Source organism: Mus caroli (genome assembly GCF_900094665.2).
Source record: "Mus caroli chromosome X unlocalized genomic scaffold, CAROLI_EIJ_v1.1 GL456233.1, whole genome shotgun sequence".
In the NCBI taxonomy this organism is placed as follows: domain Eukaryota; kingdom Metazoa; phylum Chordata; class Mammalia; order Rodentia; family Muridae; genus Mus; species Mus caroli.
This window is the reverse complement of record NW_018388438.1, coordinates 310150-325905: the sequence shown is the minus strand read 5'-3', so window position 1 is coordinate 325905 and position 15756 is coordinate 310150. Positions and strand designations below refer to the sequence as shown.

At 36.3% G+C, this 15756-nt stretch overlaps 1 protein-coding gene across 1 annotated transcript in view; it reads right to left on the bottom strand.

Moving 5' to 3' along the window:
- Window positions 1-723: 723 nt before the first annotated feature.
- Window positions 724-15756, bottom strand: part of Tmlhe (trimethyllysine hydroxylase, epsilon) — a 118350-nt gene continuing 103317 nt past the window's right edge. The window contains exons 6-8 of the mRNA XM_021154170.1: window positions 8021-8257; window positions 1549-1687; window positions 724-940 (exon numbers count right to left, since the gene is read on the bottom strand). Of these exons, the coding sequence (XP_021009829.1) occupies window positions 809-940; window positions 1549-1687; window positions 8021-8257 (508 nt within the window). The 3' untranslated portion in view covers window positions 724-808. The remainder of the gene's footprint in view (window positions 941-1548; window positions 1688-8020; window positions 8258-15756) is intronic.

The following is a 15756-nucleotide window of genomic DNA, read 5'->3' as shown; positions in this document are numbered from 1 at the left end:
TCTGCATGTCCATGTTTTTTGATATATTATCCATAGTAGCTAAAATGTGGAATCAATCTTGAATTGTGGCACAATGGAATTCAGTCATCAAAAAGGAAAACAATATCCCATCAACCTCTGAAACTGGAAGGTGCTAGAAGATATTATAGGATATATTCAAAATATAAGTAAGCATATATTCTTATTCAAATGAATTATAAAAGCTAAAAACTTTTTACAAATGTTGCTTTATCAGATCAGTATTTTGTTATTTCTAGAATGTCTTGTATTCTGATAAGCTGAAGACAAATTATGTAATACTATTGGTTTCCTTTTAATATGGAGATTACACACACACACACACACACACACACACACACACACACACACATTTGGTTTTTCGAAACAAGGTTTCTCTGTGTAGCCCTGGCTGTCCTGGAACTCACTTTGTAGACCAGGCTGGCCTTGAACTCAGAAATCTGTCTGCCTCTGCCTCCCAAGTGCTAGGATTAAAGGCGTGCACCACCACTGCCCAGCTGAGATTATATTTCTTAAGTACAGTAATTGTAATTACTGTACTTAAGATTAGGAAAAGATTAGACTCATGTTATAACTTGGGGAGAAATCTACCCTACTAGATGGCTGATATTAGACTACTCAGAAGCCCTCTTTCTTTAACAGGCTTCTCCTAGAAAAGTAAGGAAAAGCTTTGTTTTGTAGAATGGGAAAATAGACAACATTAACCAAATTTTAACACAATATTATTCTGTTGATATAAAATTCTGGTAGGAGGATGCCAAGTGTATTCATAATCCTAGCACTTTCGATTTTATGCATGAAGACCCAGGAGACGAGCAGTATTCAATACATCATCTCTAGTTAAATAGCAGCCACAGAGTTGACGGTAGCCAGTGAATGATTCCCTGCCATGAAGTACTCGCCAGTTGTCTATAATTAGTACCTGTGAATGTATGAAAAAAGAGAGTAACAATCAGAATGAGGACAAATCTTAGGGAATCTAAATCAGAAGAGATCACTGAAAGATAAAGCTTTAGACTGTTCTATGAGTTACATCTGATAAAATATTTTTCTTTTGAAGATAACTAGAGTAAAGGGAAAAATAAGATATATCTAACCTTGTAGAAGGCTAAATAGCAATTAAAAAGGAAATAGTTTTTATAAGCTCTTGTATACCCAAGGAATTCCAATTTTTTAAGCAACTATCTTTTTTAAAAGTAAATCATAAAATTGGTTTCTTTATCTATAATCCTCAGTTTATACTTTCTTAAAAAGTTGAAGCTATTCTGTAGTTAGAGGAAATATCAAGATTTAAAAATGGAAAGGGTTTTTAAACTGGAAGGATCTTACTTAAATCCTTCATCATTAAAATAAGTGTGTCTGGAGATAAAGTGTTGCCTGCTTCCAATCATCAGTGAATGACTGGCAGGACTAAACAATAAGAAAACTTTTCCCTTTGTAACATGGTGACACATATTAAACAAGTTTCAATCTTCACCAATTTTGTATGGCAAGCTTACTTGATGTATCTTTGTAGAGTTTTGGACCTACCTTTCCAGGCTTCAATTTGACCCAAAGCTCATTCTCAGGCCTTCTCAATTCAGTTGTTAGGGTTCGGTGTGCTGCATACCAACGATGGACAACATCATAAGGCACAGTGTTGATGACAGCCCTGTCATAGTTGTTGTACCTTATATAGAACCACGAGAAATAAAGATCTCAGACACATGATAGATACTGACTGCTTATTGAACTGTTTAAGATAATGCTTTCTCTGTGTTTACTGTTTGAAACTTGAAATGACAATGAATCAAATTACTCTTAGGAATGCAGCACTAGAGAAAAGAAATTCCACTATCGGCTGGTCACATTTTGTTTTTCTTTGGAGTCTTTTGAGGACATGGAGTCAAAGTTAAGTTCCAGCTGATTTCTCCCATCTCAGGATATGATTGGTTTTGTTTTGTTTTCTTTTTTTTTTTCTTTTTTTTTTTTATATTTTTATTACATATTTTCCTCAGTTACATTTCCAATGCTATCCCAAAAGTCCCCCATAGTGCCCCCCACTTGTTTTGTTTTCTTTTGTTTTGTTCTTATGATATGGTTTTTTGTCTGAAGTGTGTTTCCTGGAATAAGTACTTATTGATCAGAGTGCGGTGAAAACATCAGGGGAGGATTTGAACATATTACATTAAACTAAGGAGGATAATGTAAGTTGTATAAACAAAGCTATCTTTAAAATATAAAGAATGAGATAATTCCACAAATATTTTTCTTTGTGGGGAAAAATACTAGATATAACCTAGTAGACAGTTTTACTCAGAGGTCTTCATTCACTCTGTTAGTCATGCAGTACTAGCACTTACATGAGCATCTACTATGCCAAGGAATTTATTAGAAAATAAATATGTGATGTGCCATGGTCTGAGCTTTTTTTTTTTTCAGAAGTTTATATACTATTGAGGATACAAAGATATATATGCAATAGATACATAAATAAGATAATTTCAGTGAGTTACAGATGCTGTGTGAAAATAGAGTGACATGTGTTTAAGGGTAACTAAATATTGTTTTTGAATGCTGAAGGAATTTTTTGAGAATTGACACTGGAGCTGGTGCCTCTGTGAATAGAAATCAAGTATATGACAAACTGAAGGAAGTATAGTTTAACCAGAGAGAATAGCAAATATAAAGCATTGGGATAGAAAGCATTTTATTATATTTACAGACTACCAAGCAGGCCATGTGGCTTGTTTTGAGCCATCAAGGAGAATTATGATTCAAGAAATGAAATAGAGGAAGTAGCCAGAAGTAAGATTTTTATACACACATACATAGTCATGGAGGGCATGGTAACACCTTGGACTTGATCTGCTTACTATGGGGACCACTGAAAATTTTTTACTAGGATAATATTTTTCTGTCCAGGTGTGGTATGTACACTTCTAATCATAGCACTAAAAAGACAGAAGCAAGTGGAACTCTTTCAGTTTGAGGCCAGACAAGGCTACATAGTTGTAGCCTTGTCTAAAAGAAAACATAATGTATTTCTATTTTGGAAAAATGAAATTAACTTTTTGCTGAAGTATAACATATGTAGGAAAGTACATAAATAAATCTTGATGAATTTTCATTTTGCGGTGACATTCATGTCACTACTGAGATATACCAATTATTGCTAGAACACTGTAACATTTTTCTCGAGCCCCTTTCTAGTCACATTTCTTCTCCTACACAAGGGTAATTATCATCCTGATTTCTGTCACTAAAAATTGTTTATAAAATGTTTTATACAAATGGGATCATATGGTATCTCCTTTTTGTGTCTGGCATCTTTCATTTAATATTGCAGTTACGAAATTCATCATTTAGTAGTAGTAATACATTACTGGTGCTGTATGGAACTTAACTGTATGATAATTCCATAATTTATTCATTGTACTGTTACTGAACGTTTGAGTAGTTTTCACTTAGGAACTATTTTATAAGTAGTGCTTCCGTGAACATTCTATTATATATCCTGGTAAATGTATGAATTCATTTTGCTTGGTATAAACTTAATGATAGAATTTTTGGATTGTAAGGTATGTGTATTGTCAGATTTTAGTAGATATTGCCAATAGTCTTCCTTTTAAAGAGAAACAATTTTTTTTTCTCTTCAAGATATCAGATGATACTTGTTGAGTTTGGTATATAGCATAATCAGAACCAATATTGTTTTTTTCTCATATGTGAGACAAACACCAGCTTAGTAGACCTCACAGGACTACTATCAGAGAATCAAATGGATGAGCATAATGAATTGCGCTTTCTCTCAAGCTTTTAGGAGCCATGTTCATATAAGGACAGTGAGAAAGCAGTCTTCAATAGGGTGTTGATATCCAGTGTTATTTCTAGAGACTTCTGTTTCTATATATTTGGTAGCTATATAAATACTATTTCATTGGCTTATTTTACCATCTGAGAAGGAAAACTGTTATTAGCCTCCTTTTACACATAAGGCAATTGAAACTTGGAAAGAGTAAATTTGTCACAGCTTACTATTTTAGGTAATTAGATTTCTCTTACTATTTTACTTGTTATTGATAGCATCATAGAGAAAGAATTATCCAATTCCTGTGAACAGTTGCTCATAAGGCCATCCTACAAAAGTATCTATGACAGTAGCTAAAATTAATACAAGTGACAGCACCAAGTACTGGCAAGAACTTGGAGCAAATGCAACTTTCATCCATTCTTTATGAAGGTATAAAAATGGCATAGCTAGTTTGGTAAAACATGGTATTTACTGAAATTAAATATTCCTGGACTCTGTAACATATTAGTTCTCTTGTGTAATAATTAACACTAATTATCAACTTGATAGACTCTAGAATCACCTAAGAGACAAAAACCTCTGGTCAAGTCTCTGAGGGCATTTCCAGAGAGGTGTAACTAAATAAGGAGGCCCCTCTTTGAATGTTGGTGCCACCATTCTATGGGTCAGAGTCCTGGACTGAATACAAAGGAGAAAGTGATCTGAGCACCAGCATTCATATCTCTCTGATTCCTGACTGTCTGTTGTAACCTGCTACAAAGTATATAACTCTTCAACTTTGAGCCAGAGTAAACCTTTCCTTTCCTGAATTGCTTTTGTTAGGAATTTTGTCATAGCAATGAGAAAAGTAATTAATACACATCCCTAGGTATTCAGCCATCACTGGAAAGAGAGGCCCATTGGACTTGCAAACTTTATATGCCCCAGTACAGGGGAACACCAGGGCCAAAAAGTGGGAGTGGGTGGGTAGGGGAGTGGGGGGGTATGGGGGCCTTTTGGGATAGCATTGGAAATGTAAATGAGGAAAATACCTAATTAAAAAAAAGAATGAAAATATATATATTCACAAAAGTACTTTTATGGGAATTTTAATGGCAATTTCAATCATAATAGAAGCAAACTAGAAACAACTTGTAGTTTTTTTTTGAAAGAAAGAAAGACAGATAGACAGAAAGAAAGAAAGAAAGAAAGAAAGAAAGAAAGAGAGAGAGAAAGAAAGAGAGAAAGAGAGAGAAAGAAAGAGAAGAAAGAAAGAGAGAGAAAGAAAAAGAAAAAAAGAAAGAAAGAAAGAAAAGAAAAGAAAGAAAGAAAGAAAGAAAGAAAGAAAGAAAGAAAGAAAGAAAGAAAGAAAGAAAGAAAGAAAGAAAGAAAGGAGGAAAGAAAGACACAGTATAATACCTTTTGGAGGTACATATGCAGTGTTTAACGGGAAAATAGAAAAGTACTTCCTCTATTGAAGATAATGATATTCATATATTAATATAGATTCATGCCACAGAAATATATTCATTTCTCAAACTTCTGTAAGTGTCTTAGTTTGGGTTTTATTGCTGTGAAGAGACAGCATGACAGAGGCAATTCTTATAAAGGACAACATTTAATTGGGGCTGGCTTATAGTTTCAGAGGTTTAGTTCATTATCAGCAAAGCAGGAAGCATGACAGCATGCAGGCAGGCATGGTAGTGGAGAACAAGTCAAGAGTTCTACATCTTGATCCAAAGGCAGCCAGGAGAAGACTGACTTCCAGGCGTCTAGGAAAAGGGTCTCAAAACCCACTCCCAAAGTGATACACTTCCTCCAACAAGACCACACTTGTCTCAACAAGGCCACACCTCCTAACAGTGTTACACCCTGGGACAAACATCCTCAAGTCACAATAATTTTATATTTAACATTTAAAAACATCATTATATGTACTTTGCACTTGAAAACAAAAAACATATAAAACTATATCAAACTCATTTTTATATAGAAATTCAAGTATTTTAGTGGGAAATATGTGTGTATCTACAAAATACTTTAAAATACTTCAAAGAATATGATCAACTGATGGGTGGATAGATGGTGTCTTAGTTAGAATTTCTATTGCTGTGGTGAAACATGACTAAAACAACTTGTAAAACAAGGGTTCATTTAGGTCCAGCTTCTACATCATAGCTTACCATCAAAGAAAGTTAAGACAGGAACTCAGACAAGGCAGTAACCTAGGGGCAGGAGCTGAAGCAGAGGCCATGGAGGAGTGCCAGTTAGTGACTTGTTCCTCATGGCTTGCTTAGCCTGCTTTCAGGATCACCAGCCCAAGGATAGAACTACCTAAAGTTGGTTGGGCCCTCCCTCATCAATCACTAATTAAGAAAATGCCCTCAGGATTGTCCATAGGCCAATCTTATGGAAACATTTTCTTAATTAATGTACCTCCTCTCAGATGTCTTCTAGCTTGTGTCAAGTTGACATAAAAACTAACCATGACAGATAGACAGAAAAATGGAGTGTTCCATGATAAAAAATGAGTAGCAATATTTTAATGGTGTGATATAGGTTGCAGGGTGAGGTTTCCCCCACATTAAATGCTTTTTTATTTTTCCATTTGTTAAGGTGTTCATAGTAAAATGTTGGACATCTTATTTCATGTGGTGGTATACAAGAGATGACTGAAGGAGTGTTTCTTGGAAGAACTTATCCAAGAAAAGTGAATTACTATTGACATAATTTCTTCTACCTATGAGGGTAAAGAACAGAGATGGTAACTTTTTGGGGGTGGGGGTGGGTTTTGGAGACAGAGTTTCTCTGTGTAGCCCTCGCTGTCCTGGAACTCACTTTGTAGACCAGGCTGGCCTCGAACTCAGAAATCCGCCTGCCTCTGCCTCCTGAGTGCTGGGATTAAAGGCGTGTGCCACCACGCCCAGCTGGTAGCTTATTTTTAATAATGGATATGGTAGATATTATTATTGAAATTCAGAAACTCATGGTCAATAGGTTACGTGACTTGGTCAAGGCCATAAATCACGGATTGATAGTCAATATTTGACCTTTTCTATACTATATCAAGTTACCTTTTGCAGCTTTCTTCCTTATTTTCACCTAGTACTTATTATCATTTGATATACTATATATTTGTTTTTTAAAAATAAAATAGCCCTTCTTATTAGAATGGAAATTTTATGGCATCCATAATGTTTTCACAATTATATCTTGGAATAAAAAACAGTGCCTGTGTCTTTGTAGATACTCAACAAATTTTTGTGGAAGAACAATGCACTATAGAAGTTAGCTTAAGTGGAATTAAAATAATATAAAAACATTGGCTTCAACATGGAAAACAACTTAAACCTAAAGCAATGCAGTTTTTCTTAGGCAGAATCTGTGTAGAACATGAGTTGTGTGAGTTGAAGTTACAATAGTAAGAAGGGGTATGGCCATGTAGAATTGTATACAGTATAAGAATAACTTGGGTTTTTAGGAAGATATTAAGTGGATATAGGATTTTTTTAAGTTGTTGGTGTTTTGTTTGGTTATTTTTAAAGACATACTTTCTCTGTGTAACATCCCCCAACTGTCCTGGAACTCACTCTGTAGACTAGAGTGGTCTCTAACTCTGAGATCCCCCTGCCTCTGCATCCTGACATTAAAGGCATGTCTGGTCTGACTTTGATTTGATTTCTTGATCCAATGCTGAGAGAACTAACCCTTGAAAAGTGTTCCTGTGACCTTCACACATATGCAGTGGCTATATATTTTTCTACACACATAAACATACACACAATAAATTCAAATTTAAAAAATTTTTCTAGCTACAGCATACAAAATGGATAAAAGGTAGATAAAGGGTGAAATCAATGGTACTATGTAGAAGTGATAGTGGTCTCACACAAAAAGTGGCATTGCTGATAGGAAGCACTGACTACTTTGATAAAAATTAGTAGGTAACCTTGATTAGATTGGTTGTTGAATGTGAGGGACATGAACAAGTTGAAGGTAGCTTTTGGTCTTTTGTTTGGGCAATTCAGTGAATATATCATTCAATAAAACAATAGCAAATACATAGTGAGGTGAGCTTAAAGTGAGTAGAGCCCATGAGCTAGATTTTGAATATGATACACTGTATATTCTACTAGACAGCCAAATGATGATTCAAGGAGATAGTACACTAGTCAAGAGCTTAATATGTAATAAATATATTACATAGTAGAATAGTTGTTTGGTACTCACCTGATTAAATACAGCTCTTTATTCCATGGGTAGATATTTAAGATGGGCCCAACCCCAATCATGTGATTGTGACATTGTCCAACATTTTCAATATATTCATGCTTCAATGGTACTTTGCTGAGGAGTTCAAATTCCTCAGGTGCTTTTTGAAGTACTTGTTGTGCTGCATAGAATCCATCCACTAAGAGTGTTCTACCACCTGTTCCTTCATGCTTAAGACAATGAAATACTTGAATGCTAAAGAAAGCAAAACAAATTTTTCTGTTCAGTGGATAAAAGAGAATATATTGAAATTCTAGTGTAGTATATCATAAATGATTACTAAACCTACTTTGGTAATTTTAATGAAGAAAGAAATCTCATTTCCTAATTGTTTGTCCTTCATAGAAAGTTGTACATTTTTACTCTTAAGTATGTTACTATACATTTATTTCAAATATGTGTATAATGTATTAAGGGATATATATGCCAGGAAAGACATTGGAATATAGACATAACAAGATGTAGTCTCTGTTTTGAAAATGGTCATAATCTAGAAAGAAAAGATGAAGCTAGTACTGATAATATTTGAATAAAATATAAAGTTGTACACAAGTTGTGGTGAGGTCCATAAAAAAGAAAATTAAAGAAATATTTGAGTGAGAAAGGGAACAGCTTTGAGTAGTCTTAAATAATGAACAAGAATTGAAATGGAATAAATTCAAAGCATGGAGAAAGGACCCTAGAAAGAGACAAATCATAACCAAGTATAGTGATATAAATCAACAGGGCATATTCAAGGAAAAGAAGTTTCTGTTGTCACAGCATAAAAAAACCATAGAATGCTCTTAATTTGTTAAAAATGTATGGTTATATTAGCATTTTTAAAGTATGGCTGGCGAGATGGCTCATCAGGTAAAGGCACTTGCCTCTGGCTGATGACCTGAGTTTGAACCCTAGGAACCATGTACTGGAAGGAGAAAAGTGACTCCCACAGGTAATCTTTTCACTTACCCTTGTGTGCATTCGCACACAAGCCCAAACATCCCCTTACCTACACACACACTACACAAATAAATAAAACTAAAACATTTTTGTTATTGTTTTGAGATGTAGATCAATTGATAGAATAGGTGTCTACTATGCACAAAGCTCAGGGTTCAATCCCCCGCATCAGCATGACCAATGTATAGTGACATATGCCTATAATCCTAGAACTTGAGAGGGCATCTTGTCAGCTCCATAGTGAGTTTGAGGCCAATCTTGGCTCCATAGGACCCTGTCTATACAAAACAGAAAAAAATAAAATGAACAAAAAACCCCACCTTTCCTTAATAAACTCTAATTTTGCTTCATAGAAAAAAAATCATTTAAAAAGTTGACATGACCAACAGTTCTAAAGTTTTGTGGAAACAAAGATGATAAAATAATTTGGAAAACCATGTGCAGGATGAAGTACAGGCAAGATTTGATACCAATTCTAAATTTCTAATTTCAACTTTAAAAATTATAGTATTTTCTGGGGTTTGGTAGAGTACTGGAAAATGTCTTCCACAAGTGTTAGAGATCAAATCCAGGGCCTCACATGTTTGGCAAGTATTCTCCAGTTCTATGGAGACATCTTAGTAACTTCTGTTATACCATTCCTCCAACCATCTGTTCAATGTTGTGTGTTGATCTCTGTCTACTTTCCCCATGACTGCTATCTTTTTCTGGACCATTATCACTATGAGCATCTCCAGAATCCTTTTTTTTTTATCACATTTTTGCATTACTAAAATTTGTCCTACATTTGTTCATGTTTTTATTTATCTACAAAGTCTCTCCAGGGTTTAGAGTAGCTATGAATAGTCAGGAGATAATATCTAAAAGACTTTCAAGATCACTGAGGTAGTTTGAATGAAAATGGCCCACATAGAATCATAAGGAGTGGAACTATTGGGAGGTGTAACCTTGTTGGAATAGGAATACCCTTGCCAGTAGAAGTATGTAATTGGAGGTGGGCTTTGAAGTTTCAAATGTTCAAGCCAGGCCCAGTGTTTCTCTTCCTGTAGCCTACAGATACAGATGTAGAGCTTTCAGTTCCTTCTCCAGCATTGTGTCTGCTTGTATGCCACTATGCTTCCCACCAAGACAAGAATTGACTAGATGAGCCTGTGAAGTCATTGAAGTCAGCAAGTATTAAGACATGGAGGAGCGAAAGAAAACAGAATCACTTCAAGATGCTAGATGCAGAACTCAGGACCTTTGGAAGAACAGTCAGTGCTCTTACCCGCTGAGCCATCTTACCAGCCCTATTGCTTAATTTCTTAAGTTGGATCCATACAATAAGATACTGACATGATTCTAAGCATCTAATGGATAGGGCGGGCAGTTGCAAGGTAGCCAGAGGACTCTCCACACAATCTTAGGATCACTGGTGAGTGGAACACAACATTGGTTCCAATCCAATTGTGCTGGGCCTGTGCAAGCAGCAGGGAAGCAGAAAACCCACCTGACCAGGGGCTCAAGTCCCTTCTGGTCTGTGGCAGCTCCGGGTCACCATGGGCGTGAACTCAGCAGACAGTCCCACAGTCCCCAGAGGATTCTCCACACAATCTTAGGATCACTGGTGAGTGGAACACAACTTCTGTTCCAAACCAATGGTGACAGGCCTGTGACAGCAGGAGCAAGGACAAGTGAGCCCTGCCTGACCAGCAGCTCCGGTTCCTTCTGATCAGTGCTAGTATACCTTCATTTCAAACACACCAGACAGCCCCACAGTCCCCAGAGGAGACACCACTACCAGGCGCTATAACACACCCAAGATCTTAAGATTCCAGGATCCCAGAATAACAGGGGCTTTGTCACACCAGGATCTCAGAAGAAGCTTGACTGCCAAGAACTCTGACAAACCCAGAATCTCGGGTTCACAGGAGCCTGGAATCACAGGATCACAGAGAAAGCTAGACTCTGAGGAGTCCTGAATCAACTGGGATTATAAGAAGACAGGCTCCAATCAGATATATTGAGGGCAGCAAGCACTTGAGATAATCAGATTGAAGGAGGTAAGAATAAGAACAGAAGCAACAGAAACAATGGTTACTTGGCATCATCAGGACCAATCTCTCCCACCATAGCAAGTCCTAGATACATCATCACACCAGAAAAGCAAGATATAGACCTAAAGTCATGTCTCATGATGATGATGGAGGACTTTAAGAAGGAAATAGATAACTCCCCTAAAGAAATACAGGAAAACACAGGTAAACAGCTAGAAGCCCTTAAAGAGGAAACAAAAAAATCTCTTAGAGAGTTACAGGAAAATACTACCAAACAGGTGAAAGAATTGAACAAAACCATCCAGGATCTAAAAACGGAAGTAGAAACAATAAACAAATCACAAAGGGAGACAACCCTGGAGATAGAAATCCTAGAAAAGAAATCAGGAACTATAGATGCGAGCATCAGCAACAGAATACAAGAGATGGAAGAGAGAATCTCAGGTGCATAAGACTCCATCAAAAACATGGACACAACAATCAAAGAAAATGCAAAATGCCAAAAGATCCTAACTCAAAACATCCAGGAAATCCAGGACACAATGAGAAGACCAAACCTACAGATAATAGGTATGGATGAGAATAAAGATTTTCAACTTAAAGGGCAAGTAAATATCTTCAACAAAATCATAGAAGAAAACTTCCCTAACCTAAATAGAGAGATGCCCATGAACATAGAAAAAGCCTACAGAACTCCAAATAAACTGGACCAGAAAAGAAATTCCTCCGGACACATAATAGTCAGAAAAACAAATGCACTACATAAGGGTAGAATATTAAAAGCAGTAAGGGAAACAGGTCAAATAACATATAAAGGCACACCTATCAGAATTACACCAGACTTCTCACCAGAGACTATGAAAGCCAGAAGATCATGGACAGATGTTATACACACCCTAAGAGAACACAAATGCCACCCCAGGCTACTATACCTAGCAAAACTCTCAATTACCATAGATGGAGAAACCAAAGTATTCCATGACAAAACAAAAGTCACACAGTATCTTTACAATGATTCAGCCCTTTAAAAGATAGGGAAAACTCCAACATAAGGAGGAAAACTACACCCGAGAAAAAGCAAGAAAGTAATCCTGCAACAAACCTAAAAGAAGACAGCTGCAAGAACAGAATCCCAATTCTAACAACAAAGATAACAGGAAGTAATAATTACTTTTCTTTAATATCTCTTAATATTAACGGACTTAATTCCCCAATAAAAAGACATAGACTAACAGACTGGATACATAAACAGTACCCAACATTTTACTGCATACAGGAAACCCACCTCAGGGACAGAGACAGACACTACCTCATAGTGAAAGGCTGGAAAATAATTTTCCAAGCAAATCGTCCAAAAAAAAAAAGCAAAACAAACAAACAAACAAACAAAAAACCAAGCTGCAGTAGCCATTCTAATATTGAATAAAATTGACTTCCAACCCAAGTTATCCAAAAAGACAAGGCGGGGCACTTCATATTATCAAAGGTAAAATCTTCCAAGATGAACTCAATTCTGAATATCTGTACTTCAAATGCAAGGGCATCCAAATTCATTAAAACAAACTTTAGTAAAGCACAAAGCACACATTGCACCACACACAATAATAGTGGGAGTCTTTAACACCCCACTCTTATCAATGGACAGAACCTGGAAACAGAAACTAAACGAAGAAACAGTGAAACTAACAGAAGTTATGAAACAAATGGATTTAACAGATATCTATAGAACATTTTACCCTAAAACAAAAGGATATACCTTCTTCTCAGCACCTCATAGTACCATCTCCAAAACTGACCATATAATCAGTCACAAAACAGGCCTCAACAGATACAAAAATAATGAAATTATCCCATTCATCCTATCAGATCACCAAGGACTAAGTCTGATCTTCAATAACAACATAAATAATAGAAAGCCAATGTTGACATGGAATCTGAACAACACTCTACTCAATGATAACTTGATCAAGGAAGAAATAAAGAAAGAAATGAAAGACATTTAAAGTTTCATAAAAATGAAGCCACAACATACCCAAATTTATGGGACATGATGAAAGCTGTTCTAAGAGGAAAACTCATAGCTCTCAGTGCTGCCAAAAAGAAACTAGAGAGAGCACACACGAGCAGCTTGACAACACACCTAAGGCTCTAGAATCAGGGCCAAAAAGGGGGAGTGGGTGGGTAAGGGATTGGGGGGGTGGGTATGGGGGACTTTTGGGATAGCATTGAAAATGTAAACAAGGAAAATACCTAATAAAAAAATTAAAAAAAAAGAAAGGAAACAAATTATCCCAAGAGGAGTAGACTGCAGGAAATAAGTAAATTCAGGGCTGAAATCAACCAATTAGAAAGAAAAAGAACTATTCAAAGAATCAACCAAAGCAGGAGCTGTTTTGTTGTTGTTGTTGTTTTGTTTTATTTTGTTTTGTTTTTGAGAAAATCAACAAGAGAGATAAACCCTTAGCCAGACTAACTAGAGGGCACAAGGACATTATCCTAATTAACAAAATCACAAGTGAAAAGCAAGACATAACAATAGAACGAGAAGAAATCCAAAACATCATCAGATTCAACTACAAAAGGCTATACTCAATAAAACTGGAAAACCTGGATGAAATGGACAATTTTCTAGACAGATACCAGGTACCAAAGTTAAATCCAGATCAGAATAACAATCTAAACAGCCCCATATCCCCTAAATAAATAGAAGCAGTTATTGATAGTCTCCAAACCAAAAAAAGTCCAGGACAGAATGGGTTTAGTGCAGAGATCTATCATCTTCAAAGAAGACCTAATTCCAATTCTCCTCAAACTATTTCACAAAATAGAAACAGAAGGTACTCTACCCAATTCATTCTATAAAGCCACAATTACTCTGATACCTAAACCACACAATGGCCCAACAAAGAAAGAGAACTTTAGACCAATTTCCCTTATGAATATTGATAGAAAAATACTCAATAAAATCTTTGCAAACCGAATCCAAGAACACATCAAAACGATCATCCATCATGATCAAGTAGGCTTCATCCCAGGGATGCAGGGATGGTTTAATATACGGAAATCCATCAATATAATCCACTATATAAACAAAAGACAAAAACCACATGATCATCTCCTTAGATGCTGAGAAAGCATTTGACAAAATCCAACACCCATTCATGATAAAAGTCTTGGAAAGATCAGGAATTCAAGGCCCATACCTAAACATAATAAAAGCAATATACAGCAAACCAGTAGCCAATATTCAACTAAATGGAGAAGAAATTAAAGCAATCCCACTAAAATCAGGGACTAGACAAGGCTGCCCACTTTCTCCCTACCTACTCAATATAGTACTTGAAGTCCTATCCAGAAAAATAGACAGCAAAAGGAGATCAAGGAGATACAAATTGGAAAGGAAGAAGTCAAAATATCACTATTTAGAGATGATTTGATAGTATATATTAGTGACCCTAAAAGTTCCACCAGAGAACTCCTACAGCTGATAAACAACTTTAGTGCAGTTGTTGGATATAAAATTAACTCTAACAAATCAGTGGACTTTCTCTACACAAAGGATAAACAGGTAGAGAAAGAAATTAGGGAAACAACACCCTTCACAATAGTCACAAATAATACAAAATACCTTGGTGTGACTCTAAGGAAGTGAAAGATTTGTATGATAACTTCAAGTCTCTTAAGAAAGAAATGGAAGATCTCAGAAGATGGAAAGTTCTCCCATGCTTGGCTATCTCGCCGAAAGCAATCTACAGATTCAATGCAATCCCCTCAAAATTCCAATTCAATTCTTCACAGAGTGAGAAAGGGCAGTTTGCAAATTCATCTGGAAAAACAAAAACAAAAAAATACCTAGGATAGCAAAAACTACCCTCAATAATAAAAAAAACCTCTGGTGGAATCACTATGCCTGACCTCAAGCTGTACTACAGAGCAATGTGATAAAACCTTCATGGCACTAGTACAGTGACAGACAGGTAGATCAATGGACTATAATTGAAGACACAGAAATGATCCCACACACCTACGGTCACTTGATCTTTGACGAGGGAGCTAAAACCATCCAGTGGAAAAGAGATAGCACGTTCAACAAATGGTGCTGGCACAACTGGCGGTTGTCATGTAGAAGAATGTGGATTGATCCATTCTTATCTTCTTGTACAAAGCTCAAGTCTAAGTGGATCAAGGAACTCTACATAAACCAGAGACTCTGAAAGTTATAGAGGAGGAAGTGGGGAAAAGCCTCGAAGATATGGGCACAGGGGAAAATTTCCTCAACAGAACAGCAATGGCTTGTACTGTAAGATCAATAATCGACAAATGGGACCTCATAAAATTGCAAGGCTTCTGTAAGGCAAAAGACACTGTCAGTAAGACAAAAAGGCCACCCACAGATTGGGAAAGGATCTTTACCAATTCTAAATCTGATAGGGAACTAATATCCACTATATACAAAGAACTCAAGAAGCTGGACTCCACAAAATCGAATAAACCTATTCAAAAATGGGGTACAGAGCTAAACAAAGAATTCTCAACTGGGGAATACTGAATGGCTGAGAAGCACCTTAAAAAGGTTCAATATCCGTAATCATCAGGGAAATGCAAATCCAAACACCCCTGAGATTACACCTCACACCAGTCAGAATGGCTAAGATCAAAAATTCAGGTGACAGCAGATGCTGGTGAGGATGTGGAGAAAGAGGAACACTCCTCCAT